Source organism: Mustela lutreola, chromosome 1 (genome assembly GCF_030435805.1).
Source record: "Mustela lutreola isolate mMusLut2 chromosome 1, mMusLut2.pri, whole genome shotgun sequence".
Classification (NCBI taxonomy): Eukaryota; Metazoa; Chordata; class Mammalia; order Carnivora; family Mustelidae; genus Mustela; species Mustela lutreola.
In genome coordinates, this window is record NC_081290.1 from 67,376,733 (window position 1) to 67,401,416 (window position 24,684).

Sequence of the window (24,684 nt, forward strand, 5' to 3'; positions counted from 1 at the left end):
CCAGAGTGGACAGCGACCGTGGTTTGGGTAGCTGAGATAGGTGCACCGCACTGTCAGAATCCCAGCTCCATCTGAGTCCCCGCTGCTCAGGGCTCCTCTCCTGAGACGGTGCTGCAGACAGCCTCACGGCCAGCCTTGCTTCTTAGGGCTGAGGTGAAGATTCTGCTGAAGGATTCCAGGGGCTGGACTTGTAGTTCCACTCCAAGAATGACCTCTTGCCTGGTTTTTGGATCAGTAGCCAGACAAGCTAACTTTCCTGCACACACTGATAAAATGTGCTAAACTGGAGGCAGACAGGAAGCACACACCTAGGGCAAAGGGGGAGAAGATCCATCCCAGAGAGCAAATGAACGTATGAAAGAAATCTGGTTCAAATTAATGGTTTTATTTCCACCTGTAACACTAGCAGGAGTCCCAAACAGACTGATGTACATGGATATAGTTTAAATGTAACAAAGAAAGATTTGAACTATGTACAATGAAGAAAAGAAAATGATTTTTCTTACCGATCTTTTCCTATTTTGCAGTTTCTAAATAGTAGAAACTAAACCTTTTTTCCCCAATTTAATTTAGTAGGAAGGAATACAACCTTTACGATCAACCATCTGTCCTTAAGCACAAAACTTAAAGATTCTGGCTGCACAGCTGTCTTGATTTCTGAAGTCTGGGTACTGCTGGAACACAACAAAAGAGTTTCCATGAAGCCCAGAAGGAACTTAATGGTAATGATGTCCAAACAGAGGGCAGACACACCCAGCATCGTGCCAACGAGAAGTGACGTCCTGCCCTCCTCGACTCCACGGAGAAAATTACTTTCATCCAAATTAACTGGAAGTGAGCCAAACAGTGAAAAAGTCAGAATGAAGACTAAAACAAATTTCTTTTCACATAGAGGAGGGACACTCCTTCAGCCCCGTTTAAAGTGAATTCTGTGCCAAGTCCCTGCTCCTTCAGAAGGGGGAACTGAAGGTCAGTTATTGCTAGCAAAGCCAGAGGAGGCCCCCGTTCCTGCCTTGAAGATGTCGCACACGAAGAGGCTGCTGGTTTGGCCTAAAACCCTCTGAGAAAGTGGGATGTGGAGACAGAAGCAGGCTGACACTGCAAGGTCTCTCCCCCATGAGCTGCCCCAGACCCTGGGCTGTGAGGGGCAGCTCAGGCCACCCCACAGCCTCCTCAAGGACCAAGAGGCTCAAACCCAGAGACTTAAGCAGAGCGTCTTATCTGGCTGCCTTGGGGAGGAGAGGCCACCATACTTGGCCAACCCAATCTATGGAGCAGTCAAAAGCCCAAAGGATCAGAGACTGGAAGGCCAGAGGAGCAGCTTCTAAAGTGAATGTCAACTGCGTGGGGATGTGGGTGAAAGCCAAAGAGCCCAGCTGATGGCAGGTGGGCCACACTCACTGCAACTCTGGGCAGCCATGACTTGGACACCAGCATGGACATGGGTGGCTGGTAAGGCCCCAAGGACTGCCATCACCTCCCAGTACTGATGCTTGAGTAGATATTAGGCAGTGGGAACTGAGGACCCAAGGGCATGTGGCAAACAGGACACATCTTATCAGAAAAGAGAGAGGATACCCGACCACATGTCTGCCCTGCTTGCAGGGCCTGTGCCAGGTGAAAACTCTGGGACATGGGTTAAGTTCCTGAGAACAGGTGGGAAATAGGACGGGGTGTGACAGGCACTGCTCCACAGGCAACGTGAGGCCTCTGAGGGGACACTAGGAGTGCTACATCTCCTGGGCTGCTGAAAAGTAGGCCAAGAACAGGCTTTATTGCACATTTCGTTCTTAGGAACCTGGGAATTGCCCTGTAGAGATTCTCTTGATCTGTAGAAGTCCCCGCACATCAATGCTAACGTGCAGGTGGGATCACGGGTGACCTTTGACTCTTGAGGGAAAAGAAATGTCCAGTGGTGCGTCTTTGCAGGGCTGTGCTCACACCTGGGATCCTCGGGCCGGATGGACCTCGTGTGGCTTGCTCACTGTGGCAGACAGACGCCTGAGTCGATGTCACTTGCCAGGGAGAGCTGCGCAGACCCACGTGCTCTCTGACCGGGGCCAGTCCCTTGACGACATTGCCAGGAGGAAGCTGGGGCCAACTTTCCAAATGGGGAAAAATTTCTTGGCAAACATGCAGGTTCCAGAAAGATGCTAGAGCCACGATTCTCAGTTCCAATGTGTCTAACTCCCTCTCTCCTGCCCTGGAACCAGACCACCCAGAGGAGCAGAGAGGAAGGCCCTAAGGAGGTACCAAAAGGGCCTAAGTGGGGGCTGGAAACGAAAGAGCAGTTTACATATCAGATGTTGATTTTGAAATAGTCTTTTCGAGCTCAGGAAATTGAGGCAGAGAACCCATGAATGGCTGTGTGGAGAACCCAGCCAGGCTGTCTGTCTGTTAGTCCACCTCTCCTGAGCAGCTCTCCACAATTCATATATATATGGGGTGGTATCGTTTGTGGTTGATCTTTTTCCTGCAAGTTGGGCAAGTGTTAGCATTCTTGAGGGAGTCACGGAGGCACTGGCTACAAAAGACGTGGCCACATTCTGTAGAAACAATGAGACGTCCATTCTGCACAATCTAGAAAACAGAAGAAGGAACAGCCTTCATGTCTGCTCTGGTTCCCGTGCAGCAGCAGTCCCCAGAGAACCTCACTTCTGCTGAGATAAGGGGAGGAAGGACCAGGCAGGTCTGGAGAACTGAAGATCCCTACCTGCTCTGTAGTGTCAGACAAGTATGAGTGGGGTCTCTGAAGCCAAGAGCAGAGGCAGGAGCCACTCTCCTGGTAGCAACAGCCAAAGAGTACTGGAGGAACCCCAGACGCCTGAACCACAGGCCAATGGAGTCTGGGGGCTGCCATGGGAGCACACGGCGGGCAGTGCTCGATGGCTCCAGGGGGCCACAGGAAGCACTAGTTGCTTCTGCTGAGGCTGGGATGGGAACACATGGGATGGACACCCTTCACGTGGAAGCTCAAGAAACACAGGGGCTACAGGTGAAGGCTGCAGGGCCCAAGAAGAAGCTAGCACAGAGATGTGTGACAGGCACAGGCCAGCCAGGCCTGACTGTGGAAGAGAGGGGTCAAATTCCATCGAAAGAGAAGACCCTCTCTCTGAAGACCCTTTCACTAAAGCCATGTGGAAATCAGAAGCAAGGAAGACACAGCTAAGTTAGCTTACCTCAGAGTACCCGTCCATGCAGATCGGACAACTGACAGTACCAGAGGGCCTAAAATCACAGTGCTTCATGTCAGTTCCTTGGCAAACTTAAACATTCAGTTACCCTAAGTGGCTTCACAGAAGCAGCCCGTATCCCTTAGCACAGGCACCCGGAGACTTATAGAAAGGCCAGCTGCCCCAAGGGAGTGCAGCAGGGAGGTGAAAGGGGAACTAAGGAGCAGACACCCAGAGGGGCCCTATCCTCCCGAGCCCCCAGCCTGTGCAATCCGCCTCCCTTGTCTGGGGCAGGAGCTCTGCCTAGCACCTCTGAGCATTCCTGCTGCAGATCACAGAGAGCCACTGGGTCGGCTCTAAACAGTAGGTGGTGGAGTGTGCCACCAGCCCATGGCTAGTCATACCACCCTGCCAGTGCCACACACAGTCTTGTCCCGCTGGGATTGGCTGATCTGGCTCTAAATCCAGACCCACCTGTACTCAGCTGTGGTGCAGCTGATTAGACAAGACCTTCTCGAGCTATGGGCTCCCAGAAGTTGTGCAAGGTCCGGTATTCCTATTACCCTACCCCTGAGAAATGCAAGTGGGGGTAGGGTGGGGAGTAGAGGATCCCAACTCCGGGGGACAAGGGATGCAAGGGGTCCCACGTGACCAAAGGTATGTGGTGAGGCAGCAGGGCAGCGGGAATGTGATACCTGAGTCCCGTGGCTGCCTCCTCTCTGGTATTTCGGGGAGTATGGGTGGTCACATACACGTCTCTGTCCCTGGAGAGCTCCTCGTCATCACTGCTCACCACACAGCTGTCAGCGTGCTCCTGGCGTGGCCGCCTCGCATTTCGCCTTGGCCGCCTCCTTTCTAAGGTGTGAGTCCATGTTCAGAGCAGGATCCCCAGCCCTGTCTCCTCACCACCCCTTCCTGCCTGGGAAAGGCCAATCCCAGGCCCAAGAGGCACAGCCACCACACCCAGCCACGCCAGGTAGGTCCTGCCCAGCTCGGTAAAGGCCACTCTTCTCTCTTCCCAGAAGCCCCATTCCTGCCATGAGCAGGTATCTGAGTGGGAGGCCACCTAAAGTCTAAGGTGGCGAGCTTTTTTCAAAACCCAGTGGGACCATAGCTCCGCAGTGAGTATGCGGTCTCCTCAGCAACCACAGAGCACTGACTATAGACGTCTTCCCGCCTGGCACTGTCACAGGCCTGGCAAGGACTTCAGCTCTGTGCCCCCCACCCACTGCCATTCTGTATGCAAACCCAATGAAAGAGAGAGGAAACCACTCACCGTCAACAATCTTTTAAAAAGGAGAAAAAAGAGAAAGACACAATCAGTATGACATAATATACCCTGTATTTTTAAAAAACTTATCTTAAATGGTAAAATTGAAACATTTCCTGTCTCAAATGCAAACTCCTCAGGGGCCCCGTAAAACCCTCCCGCAGGGCAGGAAAGGTACAGGGAGAGGACCTGCCCAGGTAGCACCAACAAGACATCTGTACACCTCTCCTCTCCAGTGAGGCCCATCCCAGGCACCTCTGCCTCCCGGCAGCTAACACACTGCAGTGTCCACCTGGCACTGAGTGAGTCTGGGAGTGGCTGGCCTCGTGATCTAGGGAGGTTACTTACCCTCTGGGAGTTGCCAACTTCCTCTTGTGGAGAAAAGAGGCACCAGTGCCCACAGCTCAGCATACTGCTGCAAGGACTAAGTAAGCCAACAACCGTCACAGGGCCCTGGGGACACGGAGCCCAGGACTGGCTCCATACACTCTCCTGGTCTGGTGGGGCCAATGACAAGAATCCTATATGTCATGTAGGCTATGCCAAGGGCGGAGCCTTACTGTGAAGAGGGTTTTCAGTGCTTATTACTGGGAACAATTAAACAAAGTAGGATGTGCAGCGACTGGTGAATGGCACACCAAGGACCAAGATCAATCTGATTCCGTGTTCTCTGGGCCTATGAAAAAGTTACAGAGAACTTGACCAGGCCATATCTAATGACTTGGAACTTACATCAGGACTATTTTTGCTACAATAGTTTCCCGCCCCACTTCGTCAACCCCCTCTGTGCTCATAAACCTGCCTATGCCAGCACTGGGAGCACCCCCTTTCCCTCTTGCTCATCACAGGCCATCCACTTCAGGTAAGTGCTCCTGACTGCCGCTCCAAGGCTTGCTGCCCACCCCTCCTTGGCAGATGCCCACATGGGAGAGCATACCAGCCTGCCCTGCAGAATCCAGAAGCTCCCTTCAGCCCAACTCCCTCGTGGCAGGGATTCTGAACACGAACTAAGAAGTTCCCCTCAGTGAGACACTCAGAGGCCAGTTTCAGGGGCTGTCAGTGTCAGTGGTGGCGGACAAGGCTGGTGTCATGGCAGAGGCCCCTCCTCCCTGACGAGGGGCTTGCTAGTGTTTCCTTGAACCCAAAGAGATCAGTGCAGATGGTGGCTTCCACCTCCTACCCTTCTGCTTGGGGCAGAGGTAACAGCTCTTATGGTAGGTCAAGGCTGAACTGTCTAGAGTTATTCCTGAAGACCTGCTCCTTTAGCCTTTTCAGTACCAAGCAGTAGCTCTTCTCATGTATTAAAATCCATTTATACTTTAAAGCAATTGGGTGGATTCGGTCTTCCAACCTGAACCCTGACAGATACAAAGAGCCATCCTGGGAAGAAGGATGGTCTAAGCATGAAGACCTTCCTTTTGCAGATGAGAACACAACCCACAGAGGGAGCTACCAAAGGTGCTCCCTCTTCCCTATAGAGGAGGCTAGAGTGTGGGACTATGAAATTGGGAGACTGGCAATCTCTTCATTGGGATTATGTACTGGAAAAAGAGCTTGGGCTGTCAGGAGGTTCAGTCCCTATGACATCTATACAAGGGAAGCTCTGAATTTAGCCAGGAACAGAAGAAAAATCTGCTGTAGGCAGAGATGATCCTAGCTTTCTAGCACTCCCAACACAGCCTCACCTCCCTTTACCACAAGGGGTCATCTGACTGGGTGTGGAGACACCTGGAAGGAACAGGATGCTGCTGGCTCCCTAATGAGCAGTGTGTGAGAACTGGGTCTCCAAAGGCTCCTGTGAGTCAGACCCAGCTCACTCCCAGGCAGTGCTGAGGTCGGGCCAGACCTGACCCCTCGGGGTGGTACCTTTGCTGCCTTGTCCCCAGGCTCAAGACAGGTGCTCATTACATAGCTACTGAGTAAATGAATGCGTACTGACCAGAGAGCTCCCCTCACTGGTGATGACTCTGTCCCCATCTTCAACACAAAAGCTCAGAAAAGAAGCTTCTTGTCCAAAGGGCAGAAAAAAACAGTGCCACAGCCTGGTTGAGGGGCACACAACACTGTGACTGGTGCTCCCTCCAGCCAGCAGCTGAACTACATCAAATTCCAGGACCCCTGGAGGTGTCCACAGGCACTTTGGAATGGCCCTTCTGCATGGATGGGACCCTGAAGGTAGCACAGCACTTCCCAGGCACAGGAAACAGAGGTGTGCGAGGTAGTGGGTGCGCTCTGGGGCCTCTGATCTGACTGAGAGGACTTTAAAAGAAACAAAACCCCTGGCAGCTGAGTTAGTACTATGGCAAGTGGCCCGAGATGAGACCCGAACATCTCACTTCACCTTTCGGTCTGCCTTCTTGACTATGGGATAAACTGCAGGTCAGAGAGACAAATGACACGTATGGAGAATGGACAATCCACAGCAGGCACCCAGCTGTCGCCTGCTTTCACATTGGGGCACATGGATTTCAGGTGAGTCACAAAGGCCCTCTGAGTTTCTGAAGCACAGCTGAGCCTCAGAACACCCGAGTAAGTGCTGATACCCATGTCACAAGCCCCTGGTAAGTGGGGGAGGACAAGTCCCTCCTCTACCAGTGGACTTCACATTCTAGGTCCCTCCTGGGGCTGCAGTCAATATGCTGGGGGAAAAAGTGGGACAAAACCAAGCAGGAGTCTGGGGTCCTCTGTGGCAAGTGGACCCCTTGCACTTCTAAGAACACCCCCCCAGCCAGAAGAAACCCTGCAAGCCACTTGCTTTAGAGGACTCCCCACATGGCTTCGCATGTTGCTGCCCTGGAAAAATCGGCCACCTCCAACCACTTTGAACGTGAGTGGCTAGTCTTCAGCTCCAACAGCGGCATGCAGCATGCAATTACAGACTCTTATTCCTGTAGCCGCGCTAGGAGTACCAGGAAAACTGGTTCTGAGAGTCACATTCCAGCTAAAGTTAGCGCTCCCTGCGTGATTCCACGTACAACTAACGGTTTCCCCGATTCCTGGACATGGGGACAGAGCCCTTCTTTCTTCATATAGAATTATACTGGTTCACTCATTCTAGCAGTCACTGGGTACCCCTCAGGCCCTCGATTATTCCCACAGAGATGGACAGGACTCTGCTCTTAGCTGCAAGGGAGCTTCCATTAAAGCACACCCTTTCAACAGGCTCTCGAATGAAGAGCTAGGAAGATACGGAGCGTAACACAAGTAGCATGACTCACTGGTCCACCATGGAGACAAACCAGAAAGACATTCCAGGGAAACCAACCTGACTTTAAAAGAAACACTCTTTGAAATAACAAAAATAATACTTTTTTGAAATTCAGTGAAGGAAAACAGTGTAAGCAAATACCACTTTCAATATCTTCCCCCTAAAACAAGCAGTTTCTTAAAGAGAGGAGTAAATCTTTTCTACCAATGAGTCACCCCTGGGAGCTAGGGCAGAGGCTGAGATGCTGCAAATGCTAATGAAAGGACGGGCGCCTGGGGGGCTCGGTTAGCTAAGTACCTGCCTTTGGCTCAGATCATGATCTTGGGGTCCTGGGACTGAGCACCATGTCCAGCTCCCTACTGGGGTGGAGTCTGCTTCTCCCTCTTCCTCTGCCCCTCCCCTGGTTCTGTACTCTCTAATAAACAAATAAAATCCTAAAAAAAAAAAAAAAAAAAAAAAAAAAAAAAAAAAGTGGTCTGAAAATCTTACTTCACCTGTTAAGCCAGGTGAAAAGAGGATGGGAAATACAAGCAGAGGTTTCCAGTAAATAGCACGCTAGTATTTCAAAACAAGATAAAAATACACATTTTTAAATAAAGAGGTATCCAAAAACACACTCAGTCAAACTGAAGGGACTACAATAATTCAGAGGAAAAAAAAAAAGCACAGAAGATTCTTGAAAAACTGAAGCTTACTTGTGAAACCTTCACCAAGAAACCAAAGCCCAGGCAGGACCTGGGGGGCCAGGTCATTCAATGAAGGCTAGCTACCTCGTGTAGGCCAGGCTCAAAGAAAGTCTAAGGAATTATCAAAGAACTTGATACATACAATGTATTTTCTGACCAATAATGCAATAATTCAAAGAACTAGTAAAAATACATATGCCTGGGTGGCTCACTTAATTAAGTAAGCATCTGCCTTTGGCTCAGGTCATGATCCCAAGACCCACTGGGCTCCTCTGCTCAGGGAGGAGACTGTTTCTCCCTCTGCCTGCCACTCCCCCTGCTTGTGCACATTCTCTCTCTCTGACAAATAAATAAATCTTTAAAAAAAGAAGAAGAGGGCGCCTGGGTGGCTCAGTGGGTTAAGCCGCTGCCTTCGGCTCAGGTCATGATCTCAGAGTCCTGGGATCGAGTCCCACATCGGGCTCTCTGCTCAGCAGGGAGCCTGCTTCCCTCTCTCTCTCTCTGCCAGCCTCTCTACCTACCTGTGATCTCTCTCTGTCAAATAAATAAATAAAATCTTTAAAAAAAAAAAAAATAAAAATAAAAATAAAAAAAGAAGAAGAAGAAGAAATCCATAACCGCGACAAAAGGAAATAAAACCTCCATATGTTTGGAAGTTAAAAAATACTAATTTGATAAATACAAGGAACTGAACATAAAATACTAGTAACAAAATCTGTACAATACAGCTTAAAAGAGATAATCTTAAAGGTATTAGAAAAGAAATGATGAAAATTAGTAAATTAAAAAAACAGCAAAATAAACTCAGGGAAAAAAAGCAGCAATCCTGAAAGAAAACAAACTTACAAGAGAAAGGCTCCACAAAGCTAAAAGTTGTTTCTCTGAAAGATCTAATAAACCTCTGGTGATACTAATCTAAAGAGAAAGAAAACACAACCAAATCAGAAGAAATGAAAAAGGAGCCATCACTACGGATTCCACAGAATTAAGATATCACAAACAAATGTACACCAACAAAAGTAAACTTTTTTTTTGGGGGGGGTACAAAATGGTGATTTATTAAGGCACGGGGACAGGACCCATGGGCAGGAAGAGCAACTGCCAAAAGTAAACATTTTAAATGAGACTCACAAATTCCAAAAAATTTGAGGCTAGGTACCTTCACAGTGGAGTTCCACCAAACTTGCAAGAAAGAAGTAACTCCAAGATTACAAATCTGGATGATAGAAAAAAGGATGCCCAACTCACTTAACAATAAAGATACCAGTACTCTGATATCAGAAACTTCCTAAGAGGGCGCCTGGGTGGCTCAGTGGGTTAAGCCGCTGCCTTCACCTCAGGTCATGATCTCAGGGTCCTGGGATCGAGTCCCGCATCGGGCTCTCTGCTCAGCAGGGAGCCTGCTTCCCTCTCTCTCTCTCTCTGCCTGCCTCTCCATCTACTTGTGATTTCTCTCTGTCAAATAAATAAATAAAATCTTTAAAAGAAAAAAAAAAAAAAAAAAAAAAAAAAAAAAAAAAAAAAAAAAAAAAAAAAAAAAAAAAGAAACTTCCTAAGAAAGATGTATAAGATGAAAATTACAGACAAACCAATCTTACTCACAAAAATAGAGGCAGAAGTCATGTATAAAATAGTAGCAAACAGAATCTGGCAATATATAAAAAGACCACAACATTTAATTAGTTTAACTCTGTTGGAGTGTTAAAATTCAACACTGATTCTTTAAGAGGAAACATGTTTTTATTTTTTATTTTATTTATTTGAGACAGAGTGCATGCTTGTGTGCACAAGCATGGGGTGGACGCAGAGGGAGGAGAAAATCTTAAGCAGACTTTCCTGAGATCACGACCTAAGCCAAAATCAAAGATGGACACTTAACTGACTGAGCCACCCAGGTACCCCAAATTAACACTGATTCTTCAATTTGCAGTCCAACAGAAAACAGAGGGAAATGAATTTCTCTAGTCTGAATAAAGGGCATAAACAATGACAGCAATAAAACCTACCACAAAGAACTTATTTTACGGTCCAAATCTGAAAGGATTCCTTCAGATTTGGGATGAGACAAGAATGTCCAGGACTGTCCCCATTTATTCAGCGAGTGATGAATTTTCTTTAGCCAGTGTGTTAAGGAAAAAAAAAAAGGTATAGTAAAGAACCAAAATTTATTCTGTGTACACAGAAAACCAAAAGATTTAGATTAAGAATTGCTACACTGAAAAAAGAATCAAGAGATAAAATCAGCTGCATTTCTTTATATTAGCAAATAAAAACAAAAAAGAAACAGAGACTTTATAATACCTTTTCTTTTTAAGATTTTATTTATTTATTTGACAGACAGAGATCACAAGTAGTCAGAGAGGCAGGCAGAGGGGGGGGGGGGAAGCAGGCTCCCTGCTAAGCAGAGAACCCAATGTGGGGCTCGATCCCAGGACCCTGGGATCATGACCTGAAGCCGAAAGCAGATGCTTTAACCCACTGAGCCACCCAGGTGCCCCTATAATACCATTTTTAAAAAATGATTTTATTTATTTGACAGAGTGAGAGATCCAAGTAGGCAGAGAGGCAGTCAGAGAGAGAGGGGGAAGCAGGCTCCTCGCTAAGTAGAGAGCCCGATGTGGGGCTTGATTCCAGGACCCTGAGATCATGACCTAGACCAAAGGCAGAGGTTTTACCCACTAAGCCACCCAGGTGCCCCTATAATAACATTTTTAATAGCTTCCTAAAATACTATGTATTTAGGAATACATCTTTTTTTTTTTTTAGTAAAGATTTTATTTATTTGACAGAGAGAGATCACAAGCAGGCAGAGAGGCAGACACAGAGAGAGGGCTCAGCAGGGAGCCCGATGCAGGACTCGATCCCAGGACCCTGAGACCATGACCTGAGCCAAAGGCAGACTTAACCCACTGAGCCACCCAGGCACCCCGGAATACATCTTTTAACAAAAGATTTGCAAAACCACCACAAGGAATACTGTTAAGACTTCACTAAGAAGAGCGAAATAACCTGCTTCAAACCACACACGAAAGCCAATTCAAGTGGGTTACAGACTCACTTATAGAAAGCAAAACAGTAAAACTCAGAATACAGAATGAATTTTTATATGGATTATTTTCAACAAATTGACAGATACAATGGTATTAAAATTAAGAACCTTTATAAATTGAAATGAAAAAGGCAGACCCCTCAGAAAAAGACACAAAACCTAACTTGGCCAGTGGCACGCTCATACTTAATCACTTAGAAAGAATTCCTCAAAAAAAAAAAAAAAAAAAAAGCAAAAACAAGGCAGAAAGGAGTGCCTGGCTAACTCAGTCAGTGAAGCATGCAATTCACGTTGGGTGTAGAGCCCATTTAAAAGATGTCTGGGAAACACACAAACACATACACAGCACACAACCAAACAGATGAGAACTCAAGGGGTTGTTCCATTCTAGATCAATTTGTTCGGCTACTGTAAAAGCTGTATACACAACATGTGTGTAAAAAGAACAGTTAAAAAAAAAGATTTTAGGGGTGCCTAGGTGGCTCAGTCACTGGATGTCTGCCATCAACTCAGCTCATGATCCCAGGATTCTGGGATGGAGACCCGTACTGGGCTCCCTGCTCAGCAGGAAGCCTGTTTCTCCCTCTCCCACTCCCCTGCTTGTGTTCGCACTCTGGCTATCTCTCTCTCTCCATCAAATAAATAAAATCTATTAAAAAAAAAAAAAGATTTTAACAGGCACTTCACAAAAGACAAAAAGAACTACCAATGAACACGAGAGGTGTTCAAAACCATCAGACTGGCCAGAAGTGGTAGTGAGCACCGCAAACACCGGTAAGAATGTGAACAAGCAAAACCCCTTTAGAAAAGTTAAGCAAAATTCAAAGATACACATGTCCTGGGATCCAGCAGTGATGGCCTTTTTTGGCTATGTAATGCCCAAAATAGAAGTTAATTTGGAGAGAAAATACCTAAGCAGAGATGTATAAAGCCTTATTGCATCTCAAAGCACTGTTTAGTTCTTTTAGTTCACTGGGCTCTAGAGTCTTTTAGAGAGTTGGAAAAAGAATCTCAGAAGTTTCTCATCAGAGGGCTCCCTCAAGTTCTGAAGTCAGGCCCTGATCAGGCGATACACAGATTCTGGTCTTTAAGATACAGAGCTAGCTACTCCCAGCAGGGCCAAAGGGGTGAAACATTCATCACTGTTGCAGGCGAGGCCTGCCTGACTCAAAATTCACCTGATGGACACTCCCTGTCCTGACTTAATACTATTAGGTTTTCCAAGTAGATATGCTTAGAGTGAGAACTTCAGCCTCACATGTATTTCTTACTGTAAATTTAAAAACTGGCATTTGAATTTATGAACAACAAAAAGTAGAGAATGATTAGAATCAGGAGTGCTTTAAAGCCCAAGCCTTATTATATTTTTATAGCTGGGAACCTTAGACCATGACCAAAATGACCAATGTATCTAAGACCGGAAAACCAGGACTCCTACCTCCCAGGCCAGCACCCCCTTGCCCCATCTCCGGCCTTGGCCAGCCATCCATTCCCAGGGCAGCTCCCCAGACCCTAGCAGTCTTGTTCTACATCCCCTGATGACTTTCCATGCCCAGGGAAACAAAGAAGGTAGGAAAGGTCAGGAAGGAGAACATTAGAAAGGGTAGTCATTAAAAAATAAATAAATAATCCAAGGCATGAAAGAGATTTCATGATGCTGGTACATCACACAACAGAAGCCAATCACTGTCTCCTTGAGGGCTAGAAGGTCTTACAAGCAGAATCTTGGCTATCCCCCTGGGGCTGCAGGTCGGGGACTGAGTGTCAGAGAAAATACAGGTTTCAACTGCCTTTCCTTTGGGGGGTGAGGGGAGAGGTGTGCAGACACACAACAGGACTGGTGGTTTTCAACCAAGACCAGAGTTTAAACCTCTAAATCTGTCAAGACAGATCCCCATCATTGCACTTCTTTTCTTTTAAAGAAGTCTTGAAGCTTCTCAGCACAACCCTACTCTGCAATTATAACCACAATCAGAACAAGCCCAGAACCAGTGGGCCCCAAAGCCAGGGGGACACTCAGCTACTACCAACCCCCATCCCCAGCAGCACCTGCCTCCCATCTGCTCCACTCTACAACTGCACATCAGATCAAACAGCACTCAAGAGTCATCCTGGAGAGGCAGACGCAGCCTTAAGGTGCAGGTCTGTGGGCTGAGCGGCCACCCGGACCCACACACAGGTACGGACCCCCACCCTGTGAGGCAGGTCTCCTTCCCTGAGGGCAAACACGGCGGGCAAGTGTGCTCTCTGTGAGGGCCCACAGCTGGTGCCACAAGCAGCTTCCAAGCCCCATCGTCCCTGGAATCAAGGAGGGACACAGGGTGCCTGCACCCTCCAAGGCAAGCTGCTTGTGTGCCTCCAGAGACCCCTGGCAGCAGTGCTGGCAGTGCTAAGCAAGCATTCTCGTCCCCACCAGCTGGGAGGGTGCAACTCACACCTACTGGGCACCACAGGGTGCCCGGCACTCAGATATAAGGTGATTCCTGACCCTCCCAATACCCTACTGGCATGAAGGGCATATTCCTCCATTCGGAGCGAATGAGCCTAAGAACTTTCCGGAAGTCACACAGCTGGTATAAAGTGCAGAACAGGCAACTCTGGGGGCTCTCCCCAAACAGCTTTAGTGCCAGCAAGCCAGGGTCACATAGATGTACTGTGTCCACAGGAAACAAAGCCCTAACAAAGGATTTTCCAGAAACACTTTCTGTCTTGGGCTCTATCTAGTCACTGAATGTCTGAGTTTCTTCGGCATAAACCAGAACCTGTGACTAGCGCCTTCAGAAGCTGGTGCTGGCTAAGGGTCCACAGCCAGGAGGGATCGCCCATCCCGCTCTGACACTTACCACAACAGAGTCATTGTGAGTCAGGTCAACAACCACAGGCTCTAATGATTCACAGGTGAGATCCACTATTTCGTCTCCGGCTTTAAAATAAAGCATTTTAACAAGCATTAGCAGGAAATTAATGGCATAACACTCGAAGCTTCATTAAATGATTAAAAATGGAGCACGGGCTTATACCAAACTAAAGCCCCCTCAAAGTATAGAATGCAGAGCATCAGGTCCAATCCCCTTTCAGGGGTGACAGCCAACGAACACCGTTTCAGAATTCTGAGTGGAGGCCTATGGTTTACACCTACACCAAGGAGAGAGGGGATCATGTCTGTGCACATGCAGACCTCATCCCTGTGGCCTCACACTGTCACACAACTAGGCCTCAGTGCCCCCACCTGCCCCTGCACAGGGAAGAGGCAGGGACCTACCTAAGAATACTGGGGGACATCCGGGGAAAGGACCAGGCATGCTCACCTCAGGGCCTTTCTCTTTGGCATGGACCTGCCTTAAACCTCCTCCTCGAGGCTGCCGCTCACCCTCAGACCTCATCAGACTCAGCTCTGCACCCTCATCAGTGAGATAGTCATCCTCATGTGGCTCTCAAGCAGGACAACAGGTTGGTGTTTACTGATCCCTTGGACTCCCAGCACACCAGACTGGACTCAGCCTGTTCCTTTGCGTGCCTCTGAGCCCTAGGATCTACTGTGGTGTCCTCGTGAGCACAGGACAGACTGGGTAGAAGCACTTCTCTGTGGCAGGTAAGAATGAACCGCAAAGGACTACTTCCATTTATATGAACTAAAAAAAGATTTATGATCATTTATGCTTCTATTATAGCACTAAAGACATACGAGAGTAGGATTTTTAGAAGTAGTACTTGTTTGGGGCACCTGGGTGGCTCAGTGGGTTAAAACCTCTGCCTTCGGCTCAGGTCATGATCTTGGGGTCCTGGGATTGAGCCCCACATCGGTCTCTCTGCTCAGCGGAGAGCGTGCTTCCCTCCCTCCCTCTCTCTCTGCCTACTTGTGATCTCTGTCAAATTAAAAGAAAAAAAAAAAGGAAGTAGTACTTGTCTGGGGATAGTTACTCGTAATACATTTAGCAATTCAAATTTGCTTTATTTTCTTTTATTAAAAAAGATTCACAGGAGTAAAACCCACAATATATCAGAGATGTTGAATATAATTTATACAAAATGACCCCGTCCTTTTAAAAAAAATAGTCCGTATACTGATATAATCTAAGTCATAGAGCCACTCTCCTCCTGGCAGACTTAATTTCTGGCTCTCACAAACAGAAGCCACAATCCCACAGGCCGTGTGTGCACAATCTGGCTTCTGCCTATAGCAGCTCCCTCCAGCACAGATGGCTCTCTCCACAGAGATGCCTTCTGGGGGAGATTCTGTGTCTCAATGAAAAAGGGAAAAGGAAAGCTGACTACTTCAGGAGGCCAAGCGAACTGGATGTACAGTTTCAAATTGAAAAGGTGGGCCCATGGGGCGCCTGGATGGCTCAGTGGGTTAAGCCACTGCCTTCGGCTCAGGTCATGATCTCAGGGTCCTGGGATCTAGTCCCACATCAGGCTCTCTGCTCAGCAGGGGGCCTGCTTCCCTTCCTCTCTCTGTGATCTCTTCCCTTCCCCTCTCCTACTGTGATCTCTCTGTCAAATAAATAAATAAAATCTTAAAAAAAAAAGAAAAGAAAAGAAAAGAAAAGGTGGGCCCAGGGCAGTCTCATCTCCCCAGCCACACATTCCAGGAAGGTTAAATGGTTAGCCCTCCTAAGCGGCTGTCAAAACCCATGGAGCTCTTACACCACCAAGGAGGGCAGGTCTTGCTCAAAGTCAGCTTTCAGTTCTGAGCAGCAGGTGAAGTCTGAGACTATGTAGGTCTTATAAAGACAAGGACAGATGCTAACTGGTGTGCAGTAAGTGTTAACTAACAGGCACTGAGCTAAGCATTGACCTTAATGACAACTCTACGCAGGGGGATTAGGACAATTCCATTTGGGAGGGTAATGGGAGGCTCAGATGGTACAGCTTGCACAAGACCCCATGGCTGGGCCCACCCATGCATGCTGCACCACTCCAGCATCCCATGGTCACAGCATTCCCGGCGATCTTACCACTTTCCACAAGTTCTATGGGTTCTGCTTCCAAGGCCATCTCAGGGGTGGAGGCTGCTTCCCGAGTTCGCTTCTGGGCTTGTCTAGAATTTACTGTGCCACCACGACGCTTTCTCTGAGGGTATCCAGGTAAAGAAACAGTCACATGAACTCCCGACTGATACAACTTCAAGAAGAATAAAAGGTCAACATGGGAATGGCTCAATTCATCAACAAGAGTAAGGACCATGGGGCACCTGGGTGGCTGTCAGTTAATGCTCAGGTCATGATCCTGGGGTCCTGAGACTGAGCCCTGTGTTGGGCTCCCTGCTAAGCGGGGAGCCTGCTTCTCCCTCTCCCTATGCCCCTCCCCAAGCTTCTCTCAAATAAATAAAAAAAAACCTTAAAAAAAAAAAAAGGTAGAAAAAGTAGGAGACCAATGAGGCAACCTGAGATAATGGGTCCTTTCAAAACTTGACATTCTAGGAGCACCTGGTTGATATAATCGGTTAAGTGTCTGACTCCTGATTGTGGCTCAGGTCATGATTTCAGGGTCGTGAGATCAAGCCTGGCATCGGGCTCTGTGCTGAGTGAGGAACCTGCCTGAAATTCTCTCTCCCTCTGCCCCCTCCCCTCTTTAAAAACAGTAACAACAAAAACAAAACTTGACATTCTAGAATACTGAATATTTAAAGAGAAATAATCCTAAACATACAGTGAATATAAACCCTATAAAATAAAACTTCTGTTGCATCAAACTATTGGTCTGTCAAAAGTACCTGACACACTATACTACACATCTCCACAGGAGCCTCTGACCCCGGTCAGGACTTGGCCAGAAACCCCTTCTTTTCACCAAAAGTCGCAGACCTGTCCTCCTTGGATGTGTATTTGGTCTCATTGAGGCCTTTTTGTTGTTTCAACCCCAAGACCCTCAGTTTCCCACATTTCCAACCACTGTAGAAAGTAGGTCTTGTCTTTGGGAATCCATCAACATTTAGGGTACTCATCAGTGCAGTTCACAACCTCACAACCATGGCCCTGAGCTCAAAGAACCAAAGTTCCCAGTGGCCACCCAGGAGCCCTGCCTTCTGGAAGGCTCAAGCTCTCAGCCAGCGGATGTGCAGTCCAAACTCCCTGCCAGCTGCTCCCCACACCCTTGGGACCTGCTTCCCGGCATGCACCGGCACTTCTGACCAGGCTGGCCCTGAAACGCAAGGGGAGAACACGCCTCGTATGGCCTTCCTCAAAGGAGAACCAACCGCCCACCTGACCCTGTCACCTTGTTGTTCCCACCCTGCATGGCCCCGGCCAATCCCGGCCCTCTGTGTTTCTGGTTCTCACTGCCACTGGGCGCACTGATGCTCTGAACTGGGGTGGCAACTTCTCAGCACTCGGAAGTGCCAAGTACTGAACACAGACACAGGAGGCCAGCACGACCCAACCTCCTTGCACACTCTACTAAGCACTATGTCTCCAGAAACTGTGGAAGGACAGACACTGCTGGCAAGATGTGCACAAGACCTAAGGGCACCCACCACTTAGCACAACACGTACTGCCCAGCCAAGAGAGAGACGCCTGACTCTTGTTGTATTCCAGCCATGCCTCAGCAGCAAATGGCAGCTTGGGGAGTGTTGGAAATTAAGATTTGGGCTTAGCAACTTTCCATGGATCTAAGGAGCAGAGAACCATCTCCAAGAGGGCCCACGGACAAGCGGCCACAGTAGTTCTAAGTTCTCCCTCCAGGAGCTGCTCTGTCCAGAGAGCTGCCACTCCAGCCTCAGCAGAGTCTATGGCCCAGTGTCTACCGGCAGGCCGAGCTGCCACCAGAAGACCAAGGCTACTTAAGTTTCCCCCCTTTCTCTCTGAAGTTGTCCTTCTATTTTCCTTCCTCTGCAAAGGACCACATGTTTCTTAGGAGATACTGCTGAATAGGACCCTTCATGCTCTGCCACAGCCACCTGCATGGTTTCTGGTCCCCTCTGAGGGAGGCAAGCAGCAGCCATGCACCCTGACCAAAGTCTAGGTGCTGGACTCGGCATATCCCGCCATGGGCACTAGAGCAACGTGTGCTCTCAAGGCCACGACCCCTACCCTACACCTCACAGCAATCCTCTTCCCCAGCAGCTCTCTCGTCCCTTCCATGACTGGACTACACAGTTCTCCCTCTCCTCAACTGGCCAATTCTTACACAGCTTTCAAAAACCTATGCAAATTTGATCTCCATTATAAGGCTATCCCTCACCCTCCTAGGACGACCATCTCAGGATTCAGGACCATCTCAGGATTCAGTACCCTCCCCCTAGCCCTCCACCCCCCACAACCCCACCTCCCTCTCCATCCACATTCCCCAGAGGGCAAGGGTGCAGGGGACTGCTAGCTCAGGGCCAGCCTCCAGAAACCCTAAAACACTGGCGGACATTTTCCCCGCTGCCCTGTTACTCTCAGTGTGGCCATCCCCCTCTGCACTAGCAGGAGAGGGTCACAGCTTTCAACTCAAACTGACCATGTAAGTGATTTATGCCATTCTGAGGAAGTTTAACCAATTTCTTAACAGTCAAGTAAGAGGTTACATTGCTCTGTCTAACCAGATCCTACCTGGGCAAGGCATGGGCTTCAGAGAGAAGGTGCCCAGACTCAGGACATCTGTTTCCTTACAAGTGAGCTGCAGGGGCAATCTGCAGATAAGGAGCCAAGGTAGGGAGTCACCTGCCTTTTAAAAGGGCAGGTCCAGGGAAGCAAAGGCCCTTTTGTATAGAAGTATCAACAGCAATCTCCGAGCACATGAGGGACTGGGACTGGTCAGGATGAGGAGCACCTGGGGGCAGTGAGTGGAAGCTATAGGGTTTCTATGGCAGTTCAGTTTCACCTGCGTGCACACGCATGGCACCTCTGGAGCCTGGGGAGAGAATACAAGTCTGCCTTTTCACAGCTGGGCCACCTGATATGAATCAGTATCTCAGAAAACAGCTGTTTTGAGTTTAGATCATCTGAGCAACTTGATCAGCAGGGAATAAGCTACAGAGGAGACCTTCAGGCAATCTTCTCTGGAGCTCAAGGGGCTCCAGGGAACACCTGTTACAAGGCACGGCCTCTGCAGTCTGATGAAAGCTCACAATATATGTACCGACTTTGGTCACTTGGTGTAAGAAAACTCTCACGAAGGATCACTAATTACCACTGTGCTCATACTGGGCCAAAAACTACACAGGGGGAAAGGAAAGAGAAGGGAAAATGTACACTAGGTTGTAAAGGATTCAATAAACCAGGGTCCTGACATTTCCACGACACCAACAGCTGCTCTGGGGATAGAAAATTCCTGAATCCGCAGCTATTACTGTGTCTTTAGGACACCACCCAAAACAGCAGACTCCTCCAGATAACTACATCTGTAGCTGCCCACAGCCCTGCACACTTTCCTTCGAGAACAAGGGTTACTTAGAGCACCTTTATGATATTCTCATTAACGTGCCCTAAGGAATAAGGTAGCTGCTTAGCCTCAAAAATAAAATTCACAAGTGGGCACCTTGGTGGTGCAGTTGGTTAAATGTCTGACTTGGGCTCAGGTTGTGATCTCAGGGTCCTGGGATCAAGCTCCATGTCTGACTCCCCAAGCAGGGTCGAGTTTGCTCCTCTGCTCTCCCCCCCACACTCCTAGGCACATTCTCACAAATAAGAAAAACAATAAAATCTTTAAGAAGAAAATTCACAAGCTGATAAAACTCACAGTACTCATTGTGCTCTTTGACTCCACCCTACAGAGAAGGAAGGAACCTATACAGAGGTTAGCAAGGAAGCTGAAAGTTGCCTGCTCTCAACTTCTCACACCCGTCGATTAGTCATCCTCTGGTGAGCATAGCTATTTGCAGCCAAGTAGATTTCCAGTATCTCGAAGTCCTGAAAAACAAGGAAAGTATTAAGGTGATAAATGCTCCCATCTGCATCATCAACAACAAAGCTCAGTCTGACCCTTTACGAGTACTTTGCTGAATACTCCATGCAAACTCACGTGCTTGCTTGAGGTTTTCTTGGGAAGCAAGCCCTCTTATAGAGCACTGGGCCACCGGGTCCCGAAGCCTGAGCTCAGACTCGTTATGCCCCCACCTCTCTTCTTTCTAGCTGTTCACACCCTTCCAGAGTCCTGTGCCAGCTGCTGGGAAATGGCAAGAGAATCTGAACTGCCACACATAACCTCGTGGACTCCTTGCAACCAGGAGGGCATGGAGTTTGAGGCCAGAGCAGAGCCCAGGTCCTCTGGCTCTTTCCACAACTTCACCACTGCCCTCTGGAGGAGCTGATAATTTAAAGGAGGAGACGAGAGTCACCTGCCCTGATTCACTCTGCATGCCTAGCTGAGACTTCTGTCACTGGCAACAGGCGAGTCAGGTAGAACCAAGAAACTGTGGACTGGGAAGCTAAGTGGGAGGTTCCAGGAAGGGCAGACAAAGCAGCAAGTGAAGAGGCTGCTAGAGAACTAAAAGGCCCTTGGACTTCAAGGGCCTCCCACTGGGAAGTGGCAGCTACCTACGTTAAGTTGTGTCAGAGATGCAGTGGAAAAGGGAGCACATGAGAAGCAAAAACATGGAAGTCAGAAGCTAGGAGTCAGGGTGTTATCAGGGTACAAGGGGCAAAGCTGGCTTCTGGTGGGGGAAGCCCTGAGCACTGGGCAAGGCTAGGGACTCAGGGAGAATCAGAACAAGGAGGAGGCTCTGCAGACACCCACCCTGGGCAGTAGTGCTCTGGACAAGGACAGGGGTTCTCAAACTTCTGCACCAGCCTCAGCAGGTCTGGGATGGGACTCAAAATTTTGCCTTTCTCACAAGTTCTGAGGCAATGCCAGTGGTGTTGCCAAGGCCCCACCACAGGAACCAGTGGACTAAGACAAGGGCCCTGGACAGAAGGAGGTCTACTTGAGAGGCATGAAGACGGCAGGAAAGACAGGACCCCTCTTGAATCCATCCACCCTGTCATCCGCGCAGCTGCTACCTCTTCCTATCAGATCTCCCGCCTCCCAGTGCCCCTTCAACCCTACCACCAACACAGCTTTCTAACACACACACAGCTGACCACAGAGCATGACAGTTGGGACTGGTCAGGCACCTCCAAACCCCTACTTGTGCCCTTGAGCTAAGCACCAAACTCTGTGCCCTATTTCTAAGACGACAAAACAGCAGCACCTATCGCAGCAGGTGTGTGTGGACTATGGGAGCTGGCAGAGCACCCAGAATGGTGCTGCAGTCTAAAGGCTCAATGGCTGTGGGCTGATGTCCCTGACTCACTCCTCGAGCACTGCCTGGGGCACAGCTCCACCCCTCTGCCCCACCCAGCTCGGGCCTGGCCTTAAGGACTGCTCCAGCTACTAACACAACACACCTAGTCGTCAACTCCCAGCCTAGCCTTGTGGAGGGAGGGAGGGAGGGCTGGCAGACAGCTCAGTACTGTAACTGTGGTACAGGAGCTAGGGGTAAGGAAACACACAGGCAAAGGCCAGGTTTTTCAGAAGCCTTCCTGACCCTACCCAGCCCCAGCCCGGCCTTTTTTCCCCAGAGAAGCCCCTCTAGAGGGACTACTCAGCCAGCTGAGCCTCCTTCTCTATTACCTGGTGGTCATCTGCTCCCCTGCCACCTTCTTTTCCACTGTGACCCTGGCTGCTTCACAGGGATGACCTCTTCACGATGTCACTTTATTGGGGCACGTGTGGCTGGTAGGCAGCATGACATCTCCTGATGCCCACACCACAGGGCAGCAGGTGCTTCCACTCAAACCGCACACATGTTCCCAAAGCAACATCTCAACCGGTAAGCCTTCCGCAGAGACTGGCATTCTGGGTAGAGGCTCAGGCTGGAAGGGACCAAGACTGCCCTCCTGCTGTGAATGGAGGGGGAGGTGCCATGACAGCCTCTTAGGACTCCCAGACCACTGAACTTTCTGGATTCTAATATCTGCGGATGTTTCGGATTCTAAGAAATATCTTACATTTGGGTATACATGCATGACGTAGCTATTTTGGCAAGTTATCCTTCTTATCTACCTCATGGTGTGTCTTAGAATTGAGAATCTTTGATAAAAATGTCACTGGCAGAGAAGGCAATCCATCTGCTGAACAATGAGAAATAATTTAATGCAAATCTCTGGCTTTGCCATAAGCCTCTTGCCTCCCACTTGGTTAATTTTTAGGCTTTCAAACATGGTTGTTAAAACCTAGTCTATGACTGTCCCAGAGGCACCCCAACTCCTTGGCCTGCACACCCTCTCTGCTCTCCAAAACCCCCCTCCTGCAGCCCCAGCAAGACCGCCTGGGAGCTCCCCTGGTGCGTTCTCACACTCCACGCCCAGGCCAGTCCAGCAATCCGTTCCAAATCCATTTGCTTCTTTTGGTTCTAGTAAGAGTTAGTGGTTAGAGGGCACAGGAAGTTGGAAGGCTGGCCTTAGAGAAATCTACCAGGGGGCTGGATTTCACCAGAAAATGGAGGTGGAAAGAAGAGGGTATTCCCAGATCGGTGTGGGGACGTGGAAATGCCATGTCTGAAACCAGGGTTGCAGGAAAGGTAGCCTTCACAGACTACAAAGTGTTCTGGATACTGCAGGGGATAGAGGACACCAGAATAACAAGAAGACTAACCACAGCTGAAGCCCAGACATTCCTTGAACTATGTGAAAATACTGCTTTCCAACACAGTTCATGTAATAGTTCCATCACCCAGTAAGAGGAAAGGTATTATTAAGGTTACCATTTTACTTTTTTAAAGATCTGAGAGAGAGCACACACCAGCGCACACACACACAAGCATGAGGACAGAGAATCCCAAGCAGACTATGTGCTGAGCGCAAGCCCAACGTGGAAATCAACCTCACAGCCAAGATCATGACCTAAGCCGAAACAAGAGTCAGGCACTTAACCCACTAAGCCACCCAGGCACCCTAAGGTTACCATTTAACCTGCCCAAAGTTCAGAACTACAGTGGCCTGGATTTAAACCAGGACAGTGTGACAGCAGAACCCACACTATTAAATAAATACCATGCCAGAATAAAATGTATTATTGTAGAAACAATTTGGAAAATGGATGTTTTCCAGGTTTTCAAATTTATTTCGTGCAGGGAGAAAGTCCTTCCAACAATAATACCATCACTCCATCTCAGCAGATGGCCCACAGTCCTTTGGTTTCCAAGGCAAACCCTGTAGTTATTCAGCATGTCCAAAGTGTGAGGGCAGGGCACAGTCTACTTTGTACCTAGCTAATCCTGTGTTTAGACACTCATGTTTACTGAAGCAAACAATGACTCAGAGATGAGAGTGGGGGTGGTGAATGGTGTCCCTGCCACTAAGAAAGACCCAGGGTAGCACATGGGACTAGGAATGGCCAGGAAGACCAGAGGCTAGGAATTCCGAAACCTCTGATAGGAGGGTTAAGAACAATTCACACCAAGTTATCTAGCTGATTAAAGAGCAGGAGTGGGGAATCTGGGTGGCTCAAGTCTGTTAAACATCTGCCTTTGGTTCAGGTGGTGATCCGGGGGTCCTGGAATCAAGTCCCATGTCAGGCTTCCTGCTCAGCGGGAAGTCTGCTTCTCCCTCTCCCTCAAATAAATAAAACCTTAAAAAGAGAGAGAGAGAGAGCAGGAGTGATGCAATAATGAACCAGGGAAGGGAGAAAACAAACAGGTTTTGAGGGTAGATGGTTTTAGTCTAAGAAATGCTGCCTATGGGATATCTAGGTAGAAAGGTGTAAAGGCAGCCGCAACACTCAGAAGAGAGATAACTGAGTAAAGGAAGAGATTTCAGGATCTGTGTGTGAAACTGGGAAGTCAGGTAGAGCAAGATGAGCCTATGAAAAGAATAAAAAGTCAGAGAAAGCTTTGAGAGAACCTTGAAGGCACTGGTCAGACAAACCTGGCATACCAAGGAGGTAGCAGCAATCAACCGGCAGAAGAGCTAGAGTGAGGCCGGTGAGGCAACCACAGGAAGCCAGCCACTGGTGACCCAGCAAGTGCAGGCCCAGTGATAGGAGTTACTCAAGAAACAAACAGGGTGGGGAGCACCTGGGTGGCTCAGTTGGTTGGGTGTCTGTCTCCTGCTCAGGTCATGGTCCCAGGGTTCTGGGATCAAGTCCTACATCGGGGTCCCTGCTAAGTGGGGAGCCTGCTTCTCCCTCTGCCTGGTGCTCCACACCTGCTGGTGTGTGTTCTCTCTCTCTCTGACAAATAAGAAAAGAAACAAACAAATAAACCAACCCAGGTGGTACTGGGGTGCACAGAAGGGAACAATGCCCTAGATGAGGACTGTGTGGGTTGCGTGAGAGAAGAGAATACAGTAAAGATGAATGGTTGGATCATAACTTGCTTCCTACCCCACACCTC

The 24,684-nt window shown here is 48.7% G+C and overlaps 1 protein-coding gene across 1 annotated transcript in view; it reads right to left on the reverse strand.

The window, feature by feature from the left end:
* Positions 1-364: 364 nt before the first annotated feature.
* Positions 365-24,684, reverse strand: part of RNF4 (ring finger protein 4) — a 37,836-nt gene continuing 13,516 nt past the window's right edge. Inside the window, exons 2-8 of the mRNA XM_059166840.1 lie at positions 20,052-20,221; positions 16,345-16,459; positions 14,230-14,309; positions 4,450-4,459; positions 3,869-4,028; positions 3,180-3,228; positions 365-2,580 (exon numbers count right to left, since the gene is read on the reverse strand). Of these exons, the coding sequence (XP_059022823.1) occupies positions 2,431-2,580; positions 3,180-3,228; positions 3,869-4,028; positions 4,450-4,459; positions 14,230-14,309; positions 16,345-16,459; positions 20,052-20,060 (573 nt within the window). The 5' untranslated portion in view covers positions 20,061-20,221 and the 3' untranslated portion in view covers positions 365-2,430. The remainder of the gene's footprint in view (positions 2,581-3,179; positions 3,229-3,868; positions 4,029-4,449; positions 4,460-14,229; positions 14,310-16,344; positions 16,460-20,051; positions 20,222-24,684) is intronic.